This window comes from Myiozetetes cayanensis, unplaced genomic scaffold (genome assembly GCF_022539395.1).
Source record: "Myiozetetes cayanensis isolate MyiCay16 unplaced genomic scaffold, myiCay2020 scf1, whole genome shotgun sequence".
NCBI lineage: Eukaryota > Metazoa > Chordata > Aves > Passeriformes > Tyrannidae > Myiozetetes > Myiozetetes cayanensis.
In genome coordinates, this window is record NW_026086604.1 from 89620936 (window position 1) to 89647239 (window position 26304).

The following is a 26304-nucleotide window of genomic DNA, read 5'->3' on the forward strand; positions in this document are numbered from 1 at the left end:
GCGCCCGGCGGAGAGGCCGGGCCCGGGCTCCGCTCCGCCTTTCCCTCTCGAGGTCCGCCCTCAGGCATTCGCAGGCTTTGGGCGCCCACTGACGAAAACCACAGTTTTTGTGTGTGTGTTTTTTTTTTTTTTTTTTTTTTTTAGAATGAGAAAAGCTGTTTTTCGCTTGTTTTTCCGCTGCAGAAAGACGACTACCGCTGCTGCTTTCGTGCAGACTCTTCCTCTCCTCCTCCTCCCTTCCCCAACACCACCTTTTAAATCGGCGTAGGCCTTTTCAGAGATTGCGCACATTCCCCGCCCCCTCCCCGAGTAATTGCCGGCTTAAATAGATGAAGAGGTCCCAAAAACACGTACCCGGAGGTGGGAAAGGCTGAAAGGGAAGTCCCCACCGTGTGGGATGTGCTGTTTCAAGTCCACCCTCCAGCCCCTGCAGGCCGGGGGTAGCTCCTGTCTCCCACCCGGCCTCTTGGCACAGGGCATGTTACCTGATGGAGTTACCCGAGGGCAGGGGAAGAGGACAAACACCCAGAGGCTGCTCCCAGAGTTGCTTGCGGCCAATATTTTCCTCTTATTAACGCTGCTCCCTGGCACTCGTTATTGTCTACTTAGTACCACCAGCACGTCATACTCTGCCTCCAGCTGCAAACACGACAGAAGCCTTTGATGGGGGAACCTTTGCGTGTTGCTGATAAAAGTGGACTGTGCCAGCTGTTCTCTGAGCGCTCTGCTCCATAAAGGCACCAGTGTGCTCGGAAAACCAGCACATCATAAATTCGGAAAACAAGATGAAGGCCAGTGTGATCTTGCTTGGCATTCTAACTACCCTGATGGTCAGAATCTGGTAATGCTAAGCGGAGTGGGGATAGAATCACAGAACAGAATCATAGAATCAGATGGGTTGGAAAGGACGTCTGAGATCATCAAGTCCAACCCTAGAACCACTACCACCACAGTTACTAGACTATGGCACTAAGTGCCACATCCAGTCTTCTTAAATACCTCCAGGGATGGAGAATCCCAACAAAGATACAAACAAGATACCAGGTATGCTGAATGAGGGATTGCCTCTGCTGAAGGTCATTCAGTATCATGATTGGGGTTGGTTTGGTGGTTTGTTTTTTTTTTTTTAATTGAGATCTTGGTATGGACAGGACACCCTGCTTGTTAAGCAGTGTATTTTTGATGCTGGTTAATATATATAAAAAAAAAAAGGCAATTTGCAGTTGCACTATCACCACGTTTTTCACCCCACTGATTCCAAAGTTCAAGACTGCAAACTCCTAGTCTAATATTACTAAACAGGAAAAGGTGCTTCTGTTTATTTACTGGAGTTTTGAGAAGCACATCAACCAAAAAGCTTTCATTTTCCCATTATGTCATTACACTCAGTAGATATGTTCCTTCTAACTTTACATTAAGCCAGGGTAGGGCATGTTAACATTCAAGGTTTGCAAAACTACAGGTCTTTTAGTAAAAACAGAACTCACAATAGCACAGATTATGCAAAATGGGTACAGCACAAGGTTGGCTTGTTTTGGTCTCTTTGACACATATAGATTGCATACCCCAAGAGGCACAATTATCCCAGTGTTTCTGAAGCAATCATGCATTCTGTATTCTCAGAGGTCTGGAGCAATGAAGAGCCCAGCTCAGCTGATACTAACCTGGTGTAAGTACTGAATCTTTGCCATAAGAAAGTGGCCATGTTGACTTTCCAAATAGTTTGCAGTGGCCTCAAACAAATATATTTATGCAAATGTGTAAGTATATTTTCTAAGAAGCTTTATAAAAGAATAAAGTGACATCTAAAATTAACCTCAATGTAGTGGAGTGCTGGGTGTAGATACGTGGCAGTGTTCTACAGTCATTTGTGCCTGATAAAATAATTCTGCATAAAATGTTTTCCTATTATGGTAATTTCCTCCAGCAGCAGTGTCATTAATGCAGTGAGAGCAACTCTAGGTGGACACCAGACGTATGAAATGTTCTGCAAAGATATGCATTTCACCAAAATCAATTAACACATAAGAATCCTGTCTCAGAAGAGCCAAAAGCCATGTGAATGGCAAGTGCACTGAACTTCACGGCCCCTCCTTTCACCACCTTCCTCTGGCACATTGTCCTCCCAGCTGCCAACTGTGTTGTAGGCAGCTGAGGCCTTTACATATTTAGCAACGATCTTCTCTTGTCTGTGTTCCAGGAACTTGCCCTGTCTCCCTTTGACTCACATAGCACCATTCTTTGTCAGGAGTTCCCTGACTCCGCTCCCTCTCCTGTGAGGGATAGGGAAAGCAGAAGGTGAGGAACGTGCATCCACAGGGGCTGCTATTCTCCTCTTCCGCTGCATGACCCAGTCATGTGGTAAGACGTGCTAACACCATCCAGCCTTCCACTCTAATCATACTGTCCTTCAGCATTTGTACAAAGTTCTTTGCATCTGAGCAGCACCGTCAGCTAGAAACAGCTTACTATCTGACCACAAAGCCTAATTGTACCAAATACAAGCAACACATTTTCTTTTTAAATCCCAAGTAAACAGTCTGTATTCTAACACACAATAGGTCTGTACCAATTAAATACAGTATGGCAGTATATAAATTACAGTTCTTTACAGTAAATAGTAAAATACGAGAGTCCGCTTACTGTACACAACAATCAAAGAAAGAACAGCAGCTTTTCAGTAAGGTCCCAGGTATCTCAATCATTCGCTTGCTAAGGAACAAAGAACAGATACAGCAGGCCATTCACTTCACTCATTTTTTACCATGTTACTTTACAAATATCCAGAACGCTTGTACAGGCATCTACAGTATCTACATGTGGAACAACCTTCTTAGGAATTCATGAGCACCAGACATAAATCCCTCCATCATTCCCATTATTAAAATAAACTTTACAGATTAAAATTACTTTAGCAGGTTCTATTTCATCTTGATAATAACCAGCAAGTAACAAGTGCAAAGTTTGCAGTCATGATCCATTTACTGCTTCTTTGTTTCCCCATTTCCCCCCCACGCACCCAAAAAACCCAAAACCCCCCTAAAAAAACCCAAAATGTTGTCCTCTCACACCCTTGCAGATTTAATACTGTTTCTGCAGTCAAACTGCCCGGCTGCTTATGTTAACACGTGAAATACCAGACGTATATAGCTTCAGGCATCATTAGTCATTCCAATCAAATGCCAAGTCAGCACAGTGGCAGGCCTCTAGGAAGACAAAAAATACGTAGCAGTTGGATATTTCAGTGTGCTTAAACATGGAACATAAGGCTGCACGGTGCCCAGTGACTAAAAGAAACATGGCACCAAGTTACCAGTTAAAACATTTACAATAGAAAGATATAAACAGCAAATATGTCAGTCTAAAACAAGTTCTTTGGTAATTAAGAACAGCAAACTGTAGCTTTTTTTTTTTTTTTTTTCCAAATACGGATTTACATCCTGTTTTTTCCACAATAAAATATCTTTTGTTGTTTAAAATATATCTCCCAAGTTGTTGCGTAACAAATAGTCCAGTACCTCAGTTATCTACAGATCAGCTTTAACTGTATTTTAGTGTGCAGCCGTATCTGCCCACTGGCAGACAAACTATAGATACACATTCATATATATATAATATATATATTATTTATAAAAAATTAGAGAATTAAGTCAAGGACTCTAGAGAATACACATTCCGTATGGACAGATTAAAATGTACAATAGCTTCAAAAATCCATAAAGTTTTCTACACAGTAATGCGTGTAGTAAGTGCAAAAATACTGCAGTTCAGTTAATCCAAGATTTCCTGTTTTCCTGTTTCCTAGAAAAAGCAGAAGCTGCTGCGTCTCCTGAATGGCAGAAGACGTCTCCTCTTGTCTTAGGAGTGGCTGATGAGCCTTGAAGCGCAGAACTTTTCCGTTTCTCTGAAGTAGAAGATGCCTGAGACCGTGAAGTGCTACTCCATTTCCTTGCAGAAGCTGGTGCTTTACTGAGGCGCCCAGGACGAACAAAGACACCGTGTCGTGGTTTGCAGTGGAAGTACTCTTTGCCTTTTACAATTCCATCGTGCTTTCCTTCAGTGAAAAGAAATGCACAGGATTAAATGTTGGTACTTTCATTAGCACATACAATTGAGGTGCTGAAGTGTGAATAGCTTTGGTCATCTGTAAAATACTCATGATTGTTCATGCTGAGTCATGAAGCCAGACGCTCACAATACACTAGGGAGAACAAAACTTGGAAAGGAGAGCTTGAATTGTAACCAAAAATATGATTTTCTAAAATTTTACTTTGTTAACTAACAGTTCAAAAAGTCAAGCACTTGTTCATTTTACAGAATAAACTGTCCTCAAAACCAATTGCTTGCAAAGCTTAAAATTTAGCTGCCAGACAGACTTCTGGCATCAGTGATAACATTTATTAAACTACTAAAAACATCATCTTAACACTTGCAGAACACTGGCTTTTTCTGAGCACTCTGAAGTTAAAGAAAATCTATACCCTGGAATTCAGCTTTCCCCACTGGAAAACAAAAATAAATCTCTGAAAGCAACTGACAGTAAACCAATTTGACAAGTGCTGCACATTGTCAGCAATGCCCATGAACATATGTGCATGTTGATTTTTAAAAAAAATCTGCCAATTTTAGGCTTTTCTTGTTTCTCTGATCTGTAAAAACAGATGGGTACCAATGGGAACTACCACAACATGCAAAAACATTATTCTGCATAAAGCAAGAAGAGCAGGGCTTTTAGACAGATAAAAATTGATTAGAGCATCCCTATAAAAAGAAAGTGGAGAATATTAGATACCAAGCTTCGCAAAATTGGAGAAACTTCCCAGGACTGAATGGGAATGAAGGATTTTACTGCAACTTCAAAAATTTTTCATGCTAGCTGTACAGATAACCCAGAGAATATTCAGTCTTACCCAGCTGAACATTTAGTTCAACTCCAACCCAGATTCCAGCTGAGAAATCCACCGTTCCAACATATCTCACTGTGCCCATCTTATTACTTCCAACGCAGACTTGCTCACCCACAGCCACCCAGCTAGGCAATACTTGGGCTTGATCTGCAGAAGCACCCTCTTCACAATCAGAACCATCCAAGTGGTCCTTCGTAATAAAATCGTCTATGGAAGTATCAGGATAAATCTCAGGATCTGAAGTCTCCTTTACCAGTACAGAACAAAAAGGGCTTTCCACAGCACCTGCAAGCCGGTCACCTGCTGCTGCTGCAGAGCTCTGCTCCTTGTCAGGGCCTTGGGGTGACACTGAGGCGCTCACTCCATTAGAGGACAGAAGGGAACATGACTGTGGGGCTGTGGAATGGTCAAAGTCCTTCCCATCTTCAACACCCATGAACTCTGTAAAGGAGTGATCTTCCAGAATGTCCGTGGTGTGCTCCACTGTTACTTCACGCGCTGAAAATTCAATTGTACGACAGGTATTTTTGCTGTCCAAGAAACTCAGAGCTGAAAGTGATCCAGCTCTGGGTAACTGCTGAGAGTCTCTGTCAGTGGCACTGAGGGACAGTGGTACTTGCTCCGTTAAGGCACTGTTTTCTTTCAGTGGTAACACGGGTAACTTTTCTCTCGCTAGCTCCTTTTCTGACTCTCGACATTCCTTGTTTGAAGAAGCTCTTAAGTCATGTGCAAGGGATGATCCTGAGGGATCATTAGAGTCCAGCTCCTTTGTGTGACTGGCTAGCTGGTCTGTGCTATCACTACAGGGAACAAGCATGTCAGACAGGGTAGCGTTAGAGGCACTGTGGGAAAAGTAGCCACTAGTAATACTGCTAGTGGTGGGGCTGCGGGATACCTCTTTCTCAAGAACACGTGTACTCATGAAGTCTGATTTAGAAGAGAACCACTCCCTGTTCTCCAGGCTAGCATTGTAGATACTGAAGTCGGCAAACTCCTCTGGTACATAAGGCCGGAAATTTTGAAAACTTTGTGGATTCATCAGTTTCTTATTAATGGCCTCCAACTCACTGTCTTCCTCCTCAGAGTCCTGCAAAAGAACAGAGGGTTGAATGGGATTAGGAACCTATGGCAGTGAGGTGTTCAAAATAAGCTAACTTTCCTTGATTTTTTCCTTTCTGAATGTGGAGAAATATATACCTTTAATATTCTTTTACTGAAGAATGGAAGACACCATTGAAAAGAGCGTCTGGGAACGTAACTTGTCTACACTGTCTACAGCTATTTAATTTTTAGGAAATAAATAGTTCAGAAAATATAAAACAATAAAAGGAAAGTTATGTTTGTTTACATGTTTTCATCCATGTATGATGGATGAAGTCCCCCCATGATTGAGACTAATTAAACCTATTGAAGGCATTCTATAGAGCTAATTGACCACCTAACAAAATAAATATAAAAATGAATGGAAGCCACGGTCTTTGCTGCAATACTCAAGTTTCCATTAAACTGATATCAGTGAGGCAAAATAACCTTGTTTACCCATGGCTATCATAACCAAACACGTTCACAATGCTTGAAAATAAAGGCAAAATTATCAAATACTGCAGTGAATTTTCAAGGAAGCATTTGTATGCATATGTGTACGTGTCTGGAGGAAAATGAGTGACACTAATCAGCCTGGCAGAATTTGGAGATACCTCCCTGAATTTCCCTTTGATAAAGAGTGGGGATGCACTATGAGCAGACCCACAGGTGTGGCTTTCACAGAGTCCATCTGAAGCTGAGGACCTCAGTTTGTAAAGATGCACCTGAGAAAGACCACAGCAACATGGTGGTGCTGCTCCCACGATATAAAATACTGTAGGCAGGACTCCACATGGATGCTTTTTTAAGTTCTTCCTTTTTTATATATATATATGGGTTTATTTACAAACATATGTATGCAGGTATAAACATACGTATATGTATACACACATATACATATTAAAAATGGTTAGCTTACAGGAAATTCCTACCAGAAAGAATAGTATTTTCAGAAAACTGAAAACTACTTAAGTACTTTAGAGAAATTCAAGCTTCTATTATTTCCCAGTTCCTTTATCTGCATCATAGATTTCAAATACTGATCAAGGCAGATCCAAGTGTGGCACCTGAAGTAGTTTGATGCTTTCAGGCACCTGCTGTGAATCACCAATGTAAAAGGAAAAGCATAATAGTTAACCAGATGACCACTGAGAACCAACACATCAGGATAAACATCATCTTCAATATGTTTCTCATACTTCATAGTAGCCCAGACTGTTCAAATAACTTTGTACAGCAAAGCTTCATGTGTGCAAAAAGAAAACAGGTTTGTTCAGTCTGCCCATGTCAGAACAATGACAAAATTGTTTAGGCTGGAAGGCACCTTTTGAGGTGAATTAGTCCAATCTCCCACTGCTCAAGCAGGGTCAGCCAGAGCAGACTGTCCAGGACTGTGTCCTGTTGGATGGGTTTTGAGACCTCCAAGGATGGAGACTCCATAACCTTCCTGCACAACTCATGCCATTGTTTGACCACCCTCGCAGTAAACAAACTGTTTTCTTCTGTTCAGATGGAATCTCGTGTGTTTTGATTTGTGCCCATTGCCTCATGTCCTGTCACTGGGCACTACTGAGGAGAGTCTGCCTTGTCTTCACCCACTCCCATCAGGTGCTTTTATGCGTTGATAAGATGCCCCTGAGCCTGGATTCCTTCAGGCTGAACAGCCCCAGATCTTCTGGCCTCTGCCTGTATGTCAGATAGCCCTTATCTATAACAAGGTCTCATTTTCATTCCTACCATGTTTAAGCTCATAGCAGATACAATTCAATCATATCATGCAGCAGAACAGCCTTAAGCTGACTCAAGATTTTCAGTAATATTAAATTTTTGTTGGCACACCAATCAGTATCTGAAGAAGATGCCTCTGCTTGTGTAAGTATATCTGCAAATCCAACCATATTTCAGGTTTTAATACTTGCTCAAATAAAGGCTTGGCATCCTTTGCTTAATAATTTTTACAGCTTTGCTTCAGTTATTTCTCATATGGAATTTGGATAAAGGCTTTAGTTTGCAATTATTTATTTCTCTGAAGAGGAGTTACAATGTTATGAAATGTCAACTAAGACTATGGAGAATTATTTATATTATTGAAAATCTTGTCATTTACATCTAAAATCTACAGGTAGTCCCTTTAGAAGTAAAGGAAATAATCAATATTCACTTTATTGAGACTAAGAATACCTTTCCAAGCACTGAAGCATTATGAAGCATCTTCACTGCATATTGCAGTATACCCCTCATCTCTGAGGGCCCTTTTCTCAATTATTCTGTTTACTCCTTCCCTTTCACCCTTTTTACTTGTGCAAGTGTAAGTTCTGCTCTATGCAGGTCTTTGTAGTTCATTGGTTTTAAAACATTACAAACTAATAATTTATCAAATACACTTTTTTAAGATATGAACTCCAAAGTAATAAATATTTTATGAAGGAAGTATTTCTGGGTGTTGCTAGTTAAACATCCACTTGAGATCAAATGGCATTTTATAACAGAGTTCTTCGTGTTTCCTTTGAAACTTGCAAGATTCCTCATTTGACTGAACAAAAGGAAATCTTAACACACACGGGGTCTCTGTTCAGAGTCAGACTGGATAAGAGGCTGTAACTGAGAAATGGATGTACAGACACGCAGAAATTGGTTATTTGTTTAGGAAAAGTCAAACAAGTAACCACGTTGTCAGTGGTGTTATTTCAGGGTTCTCTGTCATTGTAATTACAAAAGCTAAGGTACAGAGAACCAGTCTTCTTACTAGAACATGTGTTATGAAGAATGCTGCAAATAAGTGATGAGACACCACCTTGTGACAGATAAAAGATGCCCCTGGTGGGGACAAGACATGTTTTTTCCAGAGCTTCTCTTGAGTCTCCAGACTGGGAAATGCCAGAAAAAAAAAAGCAATTTCAGGGTTCTTCTAATTTCTGTGGATGTAAGATATGGGGAAAAAAGAAAGAAGATGCCTTTTACTGCTCAGGCTATTGGCAGAAATAAAGATAAAATCCTTGAAAAACTGGTAAGGAATCATCAGCCACTTCCCTGGGACGTAACAGAATGACTATAACGAAAAACAGATTTAAGAACTGGTAACATTAAGAGCGTGACAGCAAGAGCTAAGGAGACAAGACTAGATATCAAGTTTTAGCAGTCACAGAAGCAAAACAAGCAAGAACATAGAGCAGCTTTCCTACACTTCCTTTGTAACAAAGTTATTGTGTAGTTAAAAGTTAAAATATCTGAGTTTTCAAATCCCTAAATTATACCTCTCAAGTAACCTCAAGACGTTAGTTCCCATTTTACTAATTTGAAAATCAGTAATACTTGCACCACTGGTGCTTCAATTTTCATTGCCTGCTAGGAGGGTTTCTTCTTAGCCAAACCCCCCTTGGACATGTTAATTACACGCAGGATTTAAATACACTTAATATGAAAACATTTCATCTGACTGTAACATAATCTACTGTACTCATTTATTATATAGAACATGCTCTTATTATCATGCTGTTTTGAAATAGTTGCAATATCAAACACATGTGTAAGTACTGTCTGAAATTTCAGGTTGAATGCCCTGTTTCAGGCTAACTGAATATTTTTGTTAACTGTTTTTTTTCCCCCTCCTTTCAACAGATGTGTTTTGAATATTCAAGAAAAGTTAAGAACAGATCTCAGAGAAATATGAGAAAAAGGCCCAACATCATTCTTACACATACTTAAGATGCAGAACATCAATTTAGTTAATATTGTTAGTTTCCTGTATGTTTAGTTGCTTTACTTCTATGGTATCTTTTACATGCTGTAAGACGCAAGTGAGCATCCCACCTGAAACAACACCAGTCATCCAGTTTTAGGAGTATGACTGAGGCTCTGTACCTTGGAGCAGTCATTTACAGTATTGATTAATGATGTGAAAACTTCACTTTGCATCAGATAGAGAGGAGCAGACAGCTGAAGTTTCATGAGGAGCTGTGATGCAGCCCTGGTGTAATCCTTGAACTCATTTTGAGAGCACTGTTCATCCAAATCTGTGACAGATATGCTACAGCCCAGTTAAAACATAAGACTTGCTCCAGCTCTGAAAAACACAGGGCAGCCTGGGAAGCCTACATTCCACAAAAGCTTCTTTCCTAAAGTGATAAAAAACCCCAGAAGCCATCATTTGGTAAACAACGCCATAAGCTGGCAGGGCTACGCTGACCAGCTGTCTCAACCTCCTCCCCACTAGTGGCTGCTAGTTCTTGCGTGTTTCTCCAATACCCACTCAAGGGTCTATAAGGTGATCAGACAGAGGGCTAGATTCAAATGAAATATAACTTTATGGTAGCCTAGACATCAACTGGATGGATCAGTTCCCTTGATCTAACTTCCTACTCAACCAAACAAAAAGCTATGTTCATGCAAGGGAGAAGTCAGTGCAAAGGTTGGAGCAAGTAGCTGAGAACTGGAAGAACAGCTCTTTCCAGGGTCCTGTTTGCTACAGCAGGTTTACAGTGTTCAGTGAATTAGTTCATTTTTAGTTGGAAAAGTCTGGTGGCAGGATGTTGCCTTTTTCCAGCTCTGAAAGCTTCTGCGTATCTTTGGAAAGCAGCACAGGCAAATGCCTGGGTTAATTCAGGGCACGTATAGGGTGGGACTTTGTTTTCACTCATGGGATTAAAGCTGCCCTCAAGTTGCTAGGGAAAATTTTGTAACAATTTATTTTCCAGGAGATGTTTTTTCAACCCACTAGAAGATTTCGTCTTCCAAATACCTTCATGCTATTTTGTATCAGTGACTCAGTGCAAGTCACCATGTCAGCTACCTTATGGAAAATTAACATGATCAAGAATGGAACAGCTGCCACCCCAAACCAGCAGCCAAGTTTCAAATATATACACCAGAACACTCAGGATACTTTGGTCTAACAACCTACAAAATAGCATTAGAAATCCAGAACAGGTTGTTTAATGGCTTGGCTATATGGTAGGAATGAAAATAACTGTTGAATGGGAAGAATCCCTCATTAGCACTTTGTGGAAAAGAGGCCAGTAACACTTAGAGGAAATAATTTGAAGGTTCTGAATTTTAAATCTAAAGCTCTGGTTAAAGCAAGTATTTCCAGCCATATTCCACAGCCCCAAAACCGAAACAATCATACAGCAGAGATAATGATACATCTTTTGTTGAAGCAGCAGTGAGAAAAGGATTTGGCAGGTGAAGATTAAAATAAAAGCCCTCCACCTCAATTCCACCTGAATTATGATGAAGACAGGCTGCAGGTTAATTAAGAGCGGCAATCTTATTTTAGTCATATTACTTCCACATCAGGCAATTATAAGCTTTTTATAGTGTACCCACACCTGAATGCATGGTTACTTACACCAAATGGGGTCATTCCATTTACTCTGGGGTATAGTCACAAAATCTAGGTAACATACAAGGTATATTAGAGTGACAACAGCATGGTTCACTAAACCGTCCTTTACTTGGATCATCTGTGCCCTGTAAAAACTAAAACCTCCCCTCTCCCCCCATCCCTCCCCCTAAGACAAATCACATATAAATATTAAAACTCAAAACAAAACAAAACCAAAACACAGGAACCCAACTGATTAGTTCCAACCACACATTGCATTTGCAAGCCAGGCAAGCAGCTGTTATGACCATTACCTACAATCAGTGACAAGGGGTTAAATCCACGTTACAACTATTTTTTCACGCTGCAGTAGCGTAAATGCTTTAAGCCCACCACCAAATGGCCCTAAGCCCACCATCAGGCCTCGAAATAGAAGCTGGTACAGAACTTACAATCTTTTCCTCACGTACGCTATTGCTGTCTACAGCCATGCTGCTGGCACTGCTTCCTGCAGGCACAACACAGCCAGCACAGTGCACCTGAGGTGGAGGCATGCTCTGCAAAGGTTAAGACACACAACACATCACACAAACCACAGCTCTGACCACGGTGCTAAATGCGTGCCAAGTTAGAAAGGCGTTAGGATGTGATGAAAGTGAAACATCCATTCTGGCCGTATACACATCAAGATTCAAGTTAATAGACAGAGAAACTCATGCGCTCCCCACAGAGTTTTAGGTTAGGGAAAAAAGGTCAGAACTGTAACCACCCTAGAATACTGTTTCACAGAATTACGGTTTATCTATGAAAAAACACACCAACATCTTGCTGGAGAGAAAAAAAATGTAGGTTACTGCTACTTTAAATTAGAAGTATCCTGTAAAAGAGAATACTTACCAAGAAGTAAAAAAATAACTTCAAAAACCCCCCCAAAAAAATGCCCCAAAACCCAAACCCAGTATTTCAGGTAAAAGGCAAACAGTGAAACCCCACCACATATAAAGATTGGCTTGAATAATTTTCACCAGAGAATTAGAAAATTCTGTTGCAACAGATGCAAATGATTTGTCAAGTACACAGAATCACTCCTTCTCCTTTATAATATAATTTATAATATAGTTTTTCAAGGATTACCTCTTGACTAAGCAGAGGTCGGCTTTCAAGAGGGGTCTTCCTTTTGTGTTCCTCTTTCACTGGCATTAATGGCTTGAAAAATTTTGGTGGCTGAGGAGAAAATGCTTTAAAAGGGCTGGCCATTAAAGGATGGGAATTCTCTGCTACAACACCTAGGTAAAAAAGCAAAAACACTCTATTTCAGTTCTTCATATCTTGATTGCCAGAGTGTAATTCAAGTTAACTGAAGGCTAAGCCATTCACTTGGCAAGTTGCTGACTGCAGAAAAATGTCAGTACTTTAGTATTCAACCACTGGCCTAAGCATGAAATAACGCAGAGCAAAACGAGTTCCTCTGAGAAGTTTAGAAATGGAGAGAAAGCAGACAATAGCAGTATCTGCCCCCTCATTCTGAGCTCCAGTATTTCTTTTTATCTCAGTCATAACAGTGTGAAGTGTCCTTGAAGCTGGAATTGGCAAGCTCTTTGCTTCCTGTGCCTCACCTGACCTGCCCCAACTGCAAATCTGCCCTGTAACCAGGCCAGCCATCCTGCACAAACAGGACGATCAAAAAGGAAATTATAAGTAAGGAAGCAATGAATAACCTCTCAGTCCCACGTTATTGCAGCAGTATCTCTACCTGTACTGCCTGTTCAAGAAAAGCCTGTTACAGTGTGACCCAAAGAAAAGAAAGCACTGTGACACACTGACATGGTGCCACAGCAAATATCCAAATCATGTAAAGAACCTGTAAAAGGACACTTCCCACTTTAACAACAGCATCTTCGTTTTCAAATTCATAAAATAACAGCACCTGCTTTTTGTTCTTTTGTGGGTTTTTTTGTTGGTTTGCGTGGGTTTTTTTCCTTTTTTTTTTTATTCTACTGTTTTGATTCATATTTAGCTTTCCTGGATGTCTTATGCATTTCTCGCTTTCTCCCCTACTTCCAGGTTATGTTTAGCTTCTAAAGCAAGAAGCTGGATAACGCCTTTAGTAGGAAAAGAGCACTGAGAATTTAATTTTCAGTTTAATGCAGTAAATAAAAATCCACCAGCACTGCCACTACATGTGTGAAGTCTCACCACTGCCATCTTTGCTCTTGCGAGGTGACTCCCTGGGTAAAGTACCATAGCATGATACATCTTGGTAGCTGGAACAACAGTCAGATATGTCTAGGTGACTTTCAGACCAACCCTAAAGAAACAAAAATACATAAATCTGCATGCTGATACAGGTAAACATGGAAAAATTATATGTAAACTCCTTTTTTTTTATTTTATTTTAAATCAAACAAAAACCAGAAACCAAAAGTATGGTCTGACTTCAGGTAATTTTCCTGTCTCACACAAATGGGTTATTTAAAAGCTTAATCAGCTTTTCACTGAAGTATGTAACATTTTTTGCTTTAATTTCAACTTTCTTAAATATCAGTTTATACAGTTCTTATATGAAAAACAAAGAAAGACAAGAAGGTTTAATTCAAAATAATATATAATTGATGCAGCATTTTTAAGATTATTATGTAAACACACTGCTTTAAAAATATTGGTTTTCTTTTATTTTTTATTCTCAAATACATCTTGCTTCAAGGGGAGAGTGGGAAATTTGAGAATGTTTGTTGTCATATTTACATACCTTATCATCTTCATCACAGGCAGAAAGATCCAGTCGGCTACAGGATACCTATGGAACATCAACAGAGAGACTGACAAAATGCCTTTTATGAATAAAATATAATGCCTTGAGGAAACACTGTGATCATTTAGTCCTAACAACTTTTCTGCTATCTCTTTTCAGATAAGATTACGTATAAAGACAGCTACATTTCTGCTGTATGAGTGGGTTATAGGAGAACACATAAAATGCACATAAAATGGAAACTATCCCTTACACTATGAAAAAAGTTAAAGGGACTTGGAGGTGAAAGTAATCTGACTCAGGGCAGTTATCATCCTAAACTACTTCCAAAACAAATATCCTTATAAAAGGAGGAGAGTTTCAACCAACATCCCCCACTTCCCTATCACCTTCATTATCTCCCAGGATGCACACTTGTGGGGAATAGTTTCAATTTGTGGCAACTTTCCCACAGGTTGGTTACTCCTAGCTCAGAACAATCTTTACTGTATCACACTGTGCAAGCATTAAATCAGCACACAGACAGCAGCCCCCTTCCCCACTAGTGTTAATTTCCCAGACAATAAAGGGTCCTTACATTGTGGACATTTGGAGTGCTGATGCTTCTGCGAATGTTTCTCGCTTTGGTGGAGAGAGCCTCTTTGACTGTGACTGCCTGTGTAAAGAAAACCACACACTAAAAAACAATGCCATGGTATCCTCAAGAGAAATGATCAAGCAGGATAGGTACTTTTTTTCACTGTGGCTAACAGCAGCAATCAGGGCTTGCATTTACAAATCTTAATCTGCACACACAACCACCCAAGTTTCTATCTGAAATTCATTCTTTGGCCACTGCCTGTTCAGTTCCAAGTACTACACCATTGCCAGCTATAGTTACTAGACGCACCACTACTGGAAATTTGTATCTCACAGAAGTATCTTAGTCTTACATTTATCTGTCCAACATTCTCTAAAAAAGCAACACAGTATTTTTAAAGGAGCAATAATCTCTTCTTGAATTCTTATAATCCAGTGCAAAGGGTGCAAGAAATATCTTTTCCTTGCCTGTCTGAGTCGTTCAAGGCTCAAAATGTTCTCCACTTGCAGCACCCCACGGGTGTATTTTTCAATGTACGTTTCGCCATCGGATGTGCCCTCGTTCTCACTCCTCGCGGCCATCAGCGCTAAGGTCTCACGATCCTCAATTTCTTCTGTGGCCTGAATTACAAGTTACACTATTGAAGTTTTTAAAAAGTAAAGCCTATTGTTTTTAACGTATTGATTCACTTTTCTAGACCAGCTCAATCCACAAATTAATTTGAATCGATAATTAGTAAACCTAATTATAATCAATGATTCAAGGCTTTTCAATAGAGATGTAAATGATATTGAAGAAATCCCACTTAGGAGATGTTTTGTGCATTTACTGTAGTAAATGCACTTCTAGAAATAATGCATATATAACCCAAAATCACATATGTTCAGGATTAACTAACGACAACTTCCAAGGCAAGGAAATGGAATTTCCTTTCCAAATCTTAAAATATGCTGTGATTTCTCTGGAGCTCAAAATTTAAGTATTACTACAAAAATGTGACACTTACATGGTGACAAGACTATTTATGTTTTCATTTGTCCAGTTTGTTTACCTTTAAAATAAATCTTATAGTACATTTACAATTTGTACGAGCCTTTTCTGTAAAAAAGCAATTTATGTTCCTGTGAACTCAGCTTCACAGCTATTCTGTTTTCACTGACAGGAACACTCCTCTGAGTACTCTCTTTATTCTCCCTGTAGACACTAATGTGATTTCAAAAATAACTCTACTACAAAAACTCAGTTAAACACAGCAGAAGAGAAAATAAAATCCCCACAGTTTTCAACTGTTTAAAGATAAACATGATCTCACCACTGAAATTCAATATATACACTTTGGCAACCTGCCTCATATCAGCAAAGCGGGACATTTACTTCCTAATCAGTACCACCCACTGCAGTAGATCAGTTCTGTTTCTTTCTGCCAATTTGCCAGAGAAATATGGTATAATTTACCTTTGGTATATTGGATACTATTTCATAGGTCACTCCACAGGCATAATATATATTTTTCAAAGATATTCTCCTTTTCAGGCTCTGGGTAAAACTCTAGAAACAAAGTAATTTCCAGTTATTGTTTTGTTAATTACTATTTATGATGTCTCAAGAAATGAAAGGGCACAATAAAAAATCTGATTGCAAAAGCAGACAAAACAATAAATTATTAAGTTTCTTTTTAGAATGAATGATACTTTAAGTACTCTTCACAGCCCTCTGCTCAGTACAAAACACTACTAAGTTCAATCAGTTGTGAAATGGCCAGTTCAAAGGAATATACCAGAAGTACACAGCTTCACTGCAACTTACAAATACCTAGTTTTCATTGTCTTTCATAAGAATCGGAGAGACCAAACTTTAAAAATTAAATAAGCAGCTTAAAAACCACAATTAATTAAGAATATGAAGCAAAATAAGGAATATAAAAAATATAAACTTATTACCTGCTTGTTATAAATATTGGCTGCAATCCTTTTGCGTAATACCAGTTCCATTGCAGCAGGATGACTGAGCTGCACAGTGGTCTTCACTATTAAGTAAATTCTCTCATTTTGAGGAGTTACCCTATTCAGGTGCACTGAATCATGGACAGAAGAGTCCCAGGCAGCAGTGGCTGAAACCTATGCAGACAAATTAAGTGGAGAAAGGAAATCAAGGATTCAATTACTCTAACAACAGGTATAATTTGCAATGATTTAATGTGGAGTAAAACGATTCTTTAATGAGAGAAAAATCAGCATCATTGAACAAAGTGGAGTCAAATCTCCTTTTCATAGTAAGGAATTTACCAGAAGAAGTATAAAAGGGGTGTTAAGATGCTGGGGAAAACAATCATGACCACAATCCCTGCACTGTGCAAACCCTTCTCCAAAAGGAAGTCTTCACACAGCTGGAGACAGAGAGGAAAGCAGAAGCAAGACTGGAAAAAGCAATACAAATCCTTTTGCTACTGTATTGAAAGCTTATCTATTCCAATGTAAAATGTTGGATCTATGTTGGATCAGGTTATAACAGCCCATATAGAATAAACATGCTCCCATTCTGTAGAATGGGTTTTCCCTTCCCCCCGCCTCCTCCCGAGCTTTGGTGTCCCACTTATTCTGGAAATGGTCTCCTAAGCAATGGCCTGTGTAGGCACAGAATATGCAAGAAATGAGTCAAGAAATTCCAAAATGGACTCAGAACTGTTAACTTCCAACAATTCACAAACTGAAAATCAATCAAGAAGTTTTATTTAATAAGCATTAAACTTTGCCCAGTGTGCACAACAAAGTAGTTTTCTCTAAAGAATTAAGAGCCTGTGAGAGGAATGATGAAGGGGTGAGGAAAGCAGTAGAAGGGATTTTGAGTCAGACAGTTGAATTATTCTTTTGCCAAGAAGAGCTAAGACTTGTCTCTAAATTAAGGCAGAAGAGCTAACAAGTCATATCCTCTTAAATTCTAAATAAATAGGCCAGAAAATAAAGGCAGCACTAGATACAGATGGTACTTCTAAGACAAAAACGTACTACTACTAATGATTAAATACACAGAAGTAGAAAATAGAAAACAGAAAACATAAGAAGAAAGAGTTAACATAAGCTGTAGTTGTCAAGAAGGAGGCTTGCTAACAATTTACCTCATCATCACTGTGTTTTATGATCGGCAGATAAAAGAATGGACTCCCATGCTCCTTTGGTAGTATTGAGTTAACTCCTGATGCATGGGGACCTATAAGTTGTTCATTGGCACTGAGGTCATCAGCTAATGAAACAAATGTGCAAAGAATGAAATAGTTTTATACCAAGGATATTAATTTATAGAGGCAAAGTTGTAATACAAAGTTGTAATAAAGTCCTACCCATATTTCATAGTACATTTAATCCTAATTAGTCTTATTACTATGCAGCATTTTGAAAGCAATTTCAGCATAAAAAAAAAGAAATTGAGAATAGGTTTTTAGCTAAATAAACAAAAGTTGTGCAGTGATCCATCAATCTGTTTAAATATCCTATTTGATCTTTTGTCTGCTAATCTCTACTGATAATGAAAAAAGTCAAACAAATAAAACATTGCTTGTGAGTGCAGATGAAGAAAGAGGGTATTTCACTTTCCAAAAGCATCTGCTAAAGCAGGTGTTAATGCATCGCTTATATAAATATGTCTAGTGGCCCACTGCAGTGCTGGATGTGACAAGGCCTGTGGATTCTCCTCTGCTTTATGTTCAGGTTTGTAATTACAGACTTGCTTCCTAAACAGTCCTTAATTGTGACCTCTGGTCTCTTGCTACTTACACTGTGCATCTGTGTTTTAAGAATATGTATCAATAGTCTCCTCACATGTAAAACAAAATACTCAATATAGTCCTAAACATGCTCTTCATTAAAACAACTGTTTAAGACTCTACAGATACCTCAGTGAAAGGAGCTCTGAAAGCACTGGGAGATTCTCCATCTGTGCTTTAATGATACATGAATTTGTACATCAAAATGGTTACAGAATTTTCTTATGTACTGTTTGATTCAAACTAAGCTTGCCTTCTTACACTATTTTCTGTATATACAGTCTATCTCTGAACTCATGTGCTCCCTGATTTTTGCCTTTATTTAAAAATAGTTGTGCTTAATTATGCCAACATACAGGACCAGAAGAAAAAGCATTTTACAACCCATATGAGACACTGTTTGATTTCTTACACATTTCAGGTTCATTCTTCCATTTAACAATTTATTGACACAAACTAATCCCCCACTTCCCGCTCTCCAAGTTTCATAATCTGCTGTTGCAACGTACCATTCAAATCAAGGAAGAGGACAGGTATGTGTGTTTCCATTCCTGCAGGTGGAATCCTGAAACAAAACAAACTGCTGGCAACAAGGAAGGCAAATTCATACCTAAGCTAATTTGGGTCTCCATGCAATATTCATTAACTGTAACCAGTGGCGAAAGCTGTCGACATTTTGATGGCTACTCTGAATGTCTATGTGGCACAGTAAATATTTTGTCTACACACACACGGAGCTAAATGAAGTGCTTTGCCAAAACTTAATTCACACTGCACAACACGTGTCAGTTGCTGCAAGGACAAGAGTTTCAAATGGCCTGTTCTGTTCCTTACAAAGGTAACTGGTTGCAGTCATCTCATATGTAAAGGTCAGCAACCTTTCAAGCAACTAGATATGTAACTACTGGCAAGGCGTAGTCTTTATATCCACAAACACACTTTTAGCTACATGACCAGAGCACACTTCAGGTGGATAAGGGGAAAAAATGTGAAAAAAAAGCATAGCTCCATCATTCACCCAGTGAAGAGATATTGGGTGTTATCAGAGACATCAGTGTACCCTTCACTAGAGTCATATTTCTTGTCCACACTTTCCCAAATCTAACATATTTCATTCCTCTTTTTTATGATATTAGTTAAAACACAGATTTAAACGAAACTAAAAGAGAAATTCAAAAGAATCAGAGGAGAACACATCCTTTGAAATCAGAGTTTCTTCCCTCCCCACCCCTTATCAATGAAATTATCATGTGGTTTACCATTCATTTTTGAACCCCTCCTTTTCTGAAAGGAATCAAACTGCAAAATACTTTTCTCAGAATTGCATAAAGCTGAAAAATACTATATTGTATTCAAAAGTGATTTTCAAACCTTGAAAAGCTATTTCAAAGCTACTTTATGCAATATGTTAACTAAGCAAACCTGTCTTACATTCAAACCAGCACCTGACCTTCTAAGCCTTCTGCCAGTAATTGTAGTTTACAGTACTACAGGAAAACATAGAAAACTCAAAAACATCCTTAGATTTTTTACCTTGTGGTGTGCAATGTTTATGTACAAAAAGCTAACAGCTCCAATGGTTTTTCTTAACATACCAGTTTGCGGGGGCACCGGGAATTCCACTCCCTGGTGCTGGAACAAACACTGCATTCCTCTCTTCTGTCAGCCCTACCCACTGCTCGACCAGCCGGGCTTCTCGTTCTATATCTTCCTCAGATTTTTCTACAGTGGAAGATATTAGGAGACATAATTTGAGACACAATTTTTGCAGTATAGGGCATAAAGTACTTATGAGAGAGACTTGAAGCTGCGAACCTTGTTTGTTGCTGATCTTTTGGATCTGCTCATCTAAGTATTCTCTGCGTTTTATTAATGCATCAGACCACCTTTCTCGCACACAGTTTAAATCTTCTTCCTAACATGGAAAGAGATAAGAAAGTCATTAGACTATGTGGTTAAGAATAAAGGCAGTGGATTTTGTGGTAATTTAATTGGAATTTATATTAAATGGCTTGCACGATGCAGAAAACTTTTTTCCCCAAATGACATGCACACTGATTAAGTACCTCATCACCCATGAATGGAAGTTTATTTGCTTTCAAGTCTCAAATCCCAACAGGAGGAAAAGAAAATGTGACTGCCTCTGCTGCTGAACAGATTATACACCATAGGCTAATTACTCACAGAAGTGGCAATCAAACTTTTGAACAGCATATGGAGTCAGAAAATCAGGTATCATCAGTTGATCATAAATTCTTCTGAAGATTAGACAGGTCAGTACTCCCTCAAACCTGCACAAAATTCCATGGCTAGCAGCTGCCATCAGTGCAATTAAAAGATTTCTCATGCAAACAAAACCCATCATGCAATCATGCTTTGTGGTATCACAGAAAATCTGGTTTGTTCTTCTCTGTGATATGCCAGGAAGCGCATAAACAGCCCGCAAGAAGTTAGTGCCTTAGATGGTATTTTTGAGATTGCTGTGAAACCTAATACATTATCTTAAGGGATGTCAGCATTCTCACCTAACTGGTTTTACTTCTGTAAGACTGCCTATTAGAAATAGGTCTTCTATGAAGAAGCCTGAAATGTATTTTATTGTTTTCCTCTTCAGCTCTTTGTCACCTTTTAAAATGACTCTTCTATTATACTGCCTAAATTTTGACTGCTTTACCACACAGAAAAACAGGCTCAAGGTTGAGTTTAATGTAGACTAAAAAAATTGCTTCGCTGAAGCTTCTGTATCTACCCCCCTGTTCATATTCTCCCCTCTCTCTCCCAACAATCATTTCAGAAAACCGCACAACTTAAAAGGTTATGTTTCCTTTAGAAAACAAGCAAAATATCCTAAGCTGCATAATTTGGTTGGAAAATATACCTGCAGCTGCAGGTGGTTGTTCTTTTCCCTGTGATACTCAGTGTAAACTGTTTTCATTCTAAATTAAAGTTTCTAAGCTTTTATTCCCATAGCAATTCATGTAGCCAGTTAGGAGAGCTGACTGCAGAGTACTAGAGAAGAGAGGACACTGTAAGAGTATAAAGTCACAAGGTAAACTGAAACAGCAGTGTTTTATAGCCCCAGGTAGCCTCTTAAATGCACGGCACGTGTATTTCAAAGCTGCTTTTGCTTGCTCCATTAGGCTTGTTCATTTGAAAGTTTCTGGCTATTAGCATTAGCTGTGCCCCATGCCGCAGGATTGACAGCAACAGCAGCAATACCTGGTAACTATCCATATCACCACCATCATCCTCCTCCTTCTGGTAGGAGAAAATAAATTTTGTAAAACACAAAAAAACCATGCATTTCTCTCAACAGAAACTCACAGGAATAACGCAGTACACGAATACAAACATTTCTGCCACAAACTTTTAAAATGTTAAGATTACGACATTCAAATAACCAAAGTCTTATTATCAGGTAGAAAGATTTTTTTTCCATTACAGACTATAGCAGCTCAGCTGTGATTTGAATATTAGTGAATATATTTGTTAAAATAACCCCAAAACAAAACAAAAGACCCCACAGAATATAGTGCCAGAAAAAGGACTGAGCAAGAAGATCACTAATTGCAAGTTTTACAATTTCATCTGTAACTAAATTTAGAATTACTTGTGGTACTGAATGCAACCCTTCCGACAAAAGGCACCTTGCTCCCCTGGGTGGCCCATTCCACTTGTTTTTTGCCATCACTGTTAAAATAATGCTTTATTTTCAATATGAATTTATCCAGTATTAGCTTGAAATCATTTATGCTGCTTAAGGACTTTTCTGCTATGTGAAATAGCCCTTTCCCATTCAGTGATGACTATTTTTGATTCTGATCAAATAACAACTCAGTGCTTTTTGAACAGGTAAGTGGTATCTTGCTACAACATATTTACTCTAGTAAATTTCATTTTTTTTCTCCAATTTTCCCTCCTGGAAGGGAGGGAAACTAATAGCACTAGGAATCTAGTATTAATCATCTCTACACAGAAAGGTAAAAACGATTTCCATATTCCTGCTGTCCTATATATATTAAAACACCACACTTGGTACTTTATCAGTTACACATTGATTTATAAGCAAGCAGATTTAGCACTATATGCTTGTGTTATATGTATTAACCTCAAACACGTGTAAAACTGCAAATAACGTATCATGTACCAGTGTGCTAAGGTCCCTTTTGGAATTACGTTGGTCTAGAACAACAATACCAAACCAAATTGAGAAATTAACTGCCTTACCTGGTAGCTGTCCAAGCCCCTTTGCAGTTTGGTTGATCTGGCAGTCACACCACCTACAGAGACTGAAAGAATTGCTTCTACCATGAGAGGCAATGTCCCCGAATGCTGTACGGGTTTCACCGTCACCTGAACTCTGCGAGAATGACCCTGAACAGGAATTTGAGAGAGAGAGAGAAACTAAGAATAAAATTAAGAATCAATCTGAGCATAAACAGGACAACAAGGAAAAGATCCATACCTGCCTAAGCTGGAAAATCCCCCCTGTGTTTACATCTTTTGCCTGATGGAGTTCAACCGCAGTATATTCTCCCATCTCATTCAATTCTTGTATGGAAATCCACATTTCTATTCTTCGAGTTACTTCATTCCACCTAAAAAGACATCCCCACAAAAACTAACGGTTGCCTCAAAGTACTTTGTGCACCACAAGCATTAGAAAGCTTTGAGAAAGTTGATGGAAGCATTTATTTGTAATTTATTTGTACCTGTCTCTCAGTGTCCTAGTTTTAGCATGAAGAGAATCAACTTCCCAAACAGAGCTGCCATTGCCAGTACATCTGTGACCCCACACCTCAATAGCAAGAGCTCCTTCTGAAATGAACTCCAAAAACTCCTCTGTGACATTCACCACATAGTCCTGGCAATAAGGAAAAACAAACCACATTCAATCAAATTATGTAATTGTATCTCCCCAACCAGTTTGTAAGGACATGCCAAATAACAAGCTACCTGCATGGTAAGACAATGCAGTTGGCATCATAAAGCTCAAGTCTGGACAAGAAAGTTGTAAAAGATCATCATCTCAGCAGTTCCTGCTTATGCATTTCATGCTTTGAAAATTCCATTAAAATGATGTCGCAGCTTACTGAGCTTACCAAACAAGTATTTAATCAGATGTCATTATATAAACTATACCTTCCTCCATGCATTAAAGATGATAACTGAATTTAAAAGACCATTAATTAAAAGATTTTTTCCCCTTAGTTACGTTTTGAAGAAGTGATGAAGTGAAACATTAAGGCATTCTTAAATATAATCAAAAGTCATTGGTTAGATGACTTGACTCCCTCCTTCTTCCCTCAGCAAAACAAGGCTCAAATTCTAAACAGTTTATCTCAAATATACCCTCCTCCTGGTAACACTTTTTCATAATAAAAAGCCCTTACCTTACAGTGAGAGAAAGTCACTGTAAAATGAGCATCTTTGCTCTGAGGTGGAGGCACATCTGGATCTACCACTGGTGCCGCTACTGTTGACTCACATTGATCCCAAAATGTGTATTGACAAAAGACAAAGTTGGAGAGATTAGGTGGCAGTCCAGTTGCTTCTTTTATTTTTACCTGAGGAGACAAAACAGATGCTGCCATAAATTTGATTGTTCCTTCTTCAATTGCAAATTAACGACCAACAGCCAAGAAGAATTTTTAAAGGACAGTAAGGATGTCCTCATTTAGGAAATCTTATTTTGCATTTACAGAAATGTAGATGCAAGGAAAGCAGTTACATGCATCTAACCCATGTACATGCTTTCTTTGGGGAAGCTGATAAGCTCAAGTGGAGAATGAAATGCTTTATCACAGAAGAAATGAAATCCATACACCACCCATAGATACTACATTATGTGATCAAACAAACCACAGGAGATAGTTACAGGGAAAAACTGTTTCTCTCTGTCTGCCAGGGACTTGTAGCCTCAGTATTTACGATGTAGGGCTGCATATACTAGAAACTAATGCAAATTAAATCAGCCACTGTCAACCACAGACTGACCTACACTGAACTGGAACAAGAGAAGCCTTTTCAGAGAATTTTCAGCAAGCAATAGTCTACATAGCTTGGTAACTCCCAGACTGACTACATAATTACAGAGGCCTGAAACTTAACTTCATCATGTTCTCACTTACCCTGCAGGAGAGCTTTTTTGCTCTGTGAATAACTTCTCCATTGTTATCCATGACTTCCAGACTCCCACTCTCACTGGAGTTCTCAGACGAGTCATCTCCTTCTGCTACACGTTCTGGGACAGACCCAGTGACTCGCATTACTTCAACATGCAACCGTCCTGCAACCTAAAGGCAAGCCGGACAAATACTAAGAACCTGTGCACAAGGAACTTAGATGTCTACCATCTCAATGTCTAACTCTAGGAAGTGTGCAGGAACAGCACTGAACAGCTTTTGATTACCAAACAAAAAGCAACAATGTTAAGAAAGAGGAGAAAGGAGTTTAAAAAAAAAATAATAACAAAAAATTTTCAATGCACACACAGCACAAATGGTAACAGTAAGGACTGCCTCAGAAATTATAACTGTAACAGTGTATGGACTGTGCTTCAGAACTTCAGTGTACTGGGTTTTGCTCAGCTACCTGCATTTATACTAGGAATTTTATTCTCCTATTTTAGCAGCTGGGCAATTGTAAAGAATTACAGGGAAAACATATGTGGTGATTTGAAAAACACTTATTCACTGGAAAACAAGACAGCAAGCACCATTTGCTTGTTAAGGCATCAGAGTACATGAAGCCTCCCCAGCACAAAGAGCTCTGTGATGCCAGACAGGAGTGCCCCGGTGTGCCCAGCCCAGCTCTACCTCGCCCTGCTGGCTGATGATGGGCACAGCATACTGCAGCTTCACGTCATAGAAAAGGCACTCCAGGAACACGTTGGCAACGCCGATCAGGTTGTGGTTCTCCTGCGCTTCGTAAAAGGGATCACCTCTCTTGCCAATCAGCTTCCTTATCTGTTTTGGAGATAATAAGAGCGATGTCATAAAATCATCAGCATGGGAACAGCAGATCAAATAACCTCATAGCATTACAAGATCATGGCACAAAAATGATGTCACTACCAATCATTTCTGTTCCTTCCTGTTACACAAGTAGAAAGAAACTAGAAGCATATTACAAATCTGAAATTAAATCTCTGAAGTAAGACATTATATAATCCTTTCTTTACTAAGGGATAAAGTAATATGATGATCTACATTTTTTAGCAAAGCAGATTCAACTGTGAGCAAGCACTGTTGCTGTTGATTTCAAGATACCTCATCTTACTTTTCTACTCCATTTATACTTTTTAAATGAGAGGACAAATCATCCTCAGGTTGAAAAGCTGGTCTGGTGCTGGGGACCACTACAAGGACAAAAGGGAAGGTGCAGGATGATTCCCACTTAAGCGTACAAGTGTTTTTGTGACTCCAATAGAGCTGAGATCACACCTGCAGCATTTTCTGTGCACATACCCCAAACAGAGCCACAAAGAAATCATGCAGATTCCTAGCACAATATGCACTCCTCAGTGGATTTGTTAATTCCTTCCCTTCTCCTCTCTCATCCTCAACACATGCATTTGACCTACGTGTTTCTATGTAGCACATAGAACACATGCATTATGGATGGCATAGGTCATGGAAAGGATGATCCTGGCTCAGGCAGACATAATGTATTCAAAGGATGTGCTATCAGTTCTTACTAAAGTCAGCAGCAACATCATTGTTGTCTTCAATGGCACAGATGAAGTGCTTGACCTCCCCTGTGTTATGATTTTAGAGATTCCCACTGTCCCGTCCAAAGCATGTAACAAAGGCACAACAGTTGTTCAAACATATTTGAGAAGGATTCTTGATACAAGTAATTTAGGTGCTCCTTAGCAGCCACATGAGAGTAAGATAT

General features: G+C 39.1%; 1 protein-coding gene across 5 annotated transcripts in view; it reads right to left on the reverse strand.

Moving 5' to 3' along the window:
- Positions 1 to 2512: 2512 nt before the first annotated feature.
- The window catches only part of KIF13A (kinesin family member 13A), a 108570-nt gene continuing 84778 nt past the window's right edge, over positions 2513 to 26304 (reverse strand). For 2 of the 5 annotated variants that reach the window (XM_050321011.1, XM_050321036.1), the window contains 20 exons: positions 25224 to 25373; positions 24537 to 24701; positions 23799 to 23972; positions 23118 to 23269; positions 22871 to 23003; positions 22633 to 22779; positions 21625 to 21663; positions 20221 to 20320; positions 20001 to 20127; positions 18915 to 18970; positions 17761 to 17885; positions 16586 to 16762; positions 16101 to 16193; positions 15113 to 15265; positions 14643 to 14720; positions 14063 to 14110; positions 13510 to 13621; positions 12448 to 12599; positions 4911 to 5994; positions 2513 to 4054 (listed from right to left, as the gene is read on the reverse strand). In XM_050321011.1, coding sequence (XP_050176968.1) covers positions 3768 to 4054; positions 4911 to 5994; positions 12448 to 12599; positions 13510 to 13621; positions 14063 to 14110; positions 14643 to 14720; positions 15113 to 15265; positions 16101 to 16193; positions 16586 to 16762; positions 17761 to 17885; positions 18915 to 18970; positions 20001 to 20127; positions 20221 to 20320; positions 21625 to 21663; positions 22633 to 22779; positions 22871 to 23003; positions 23118 to 23269; positions 23799 to 23972; positions 24537 to 24701; positions 25224 to 25373 — 3552 coding nt within the window. In that variant the 3' untranslated portion in view covers positions 2513 to 3767. Of the gene's footprint in view, positions 4055 to 4910; positions 5995 to 11765; positions 11871 to 12447; positions 12600 to 13509; positions 13622 to 14062; positions 14111 to 14642; positions 14721 to 15112; positions 15266 to 16100; positions 16194 to 16585; positions 16763 to 17760; positions 17886 to 18914; positions 18971 to 20000; positions 20128 to 20220; positions 20321 to 21624; positions 21664 to 22632; positions 22780 to 22870; positions 23004 to 23117; positions 23270 to 23798; positions 23973 to 24536; positions 24702 to 25223; positions 25374 to 26304 lie in introns of all 5 variants that reach the window. The other 3 variants (XM_050321046.1, XM_050321020.1, XM_050321028.1) reach the window with 3 other exon arrangements.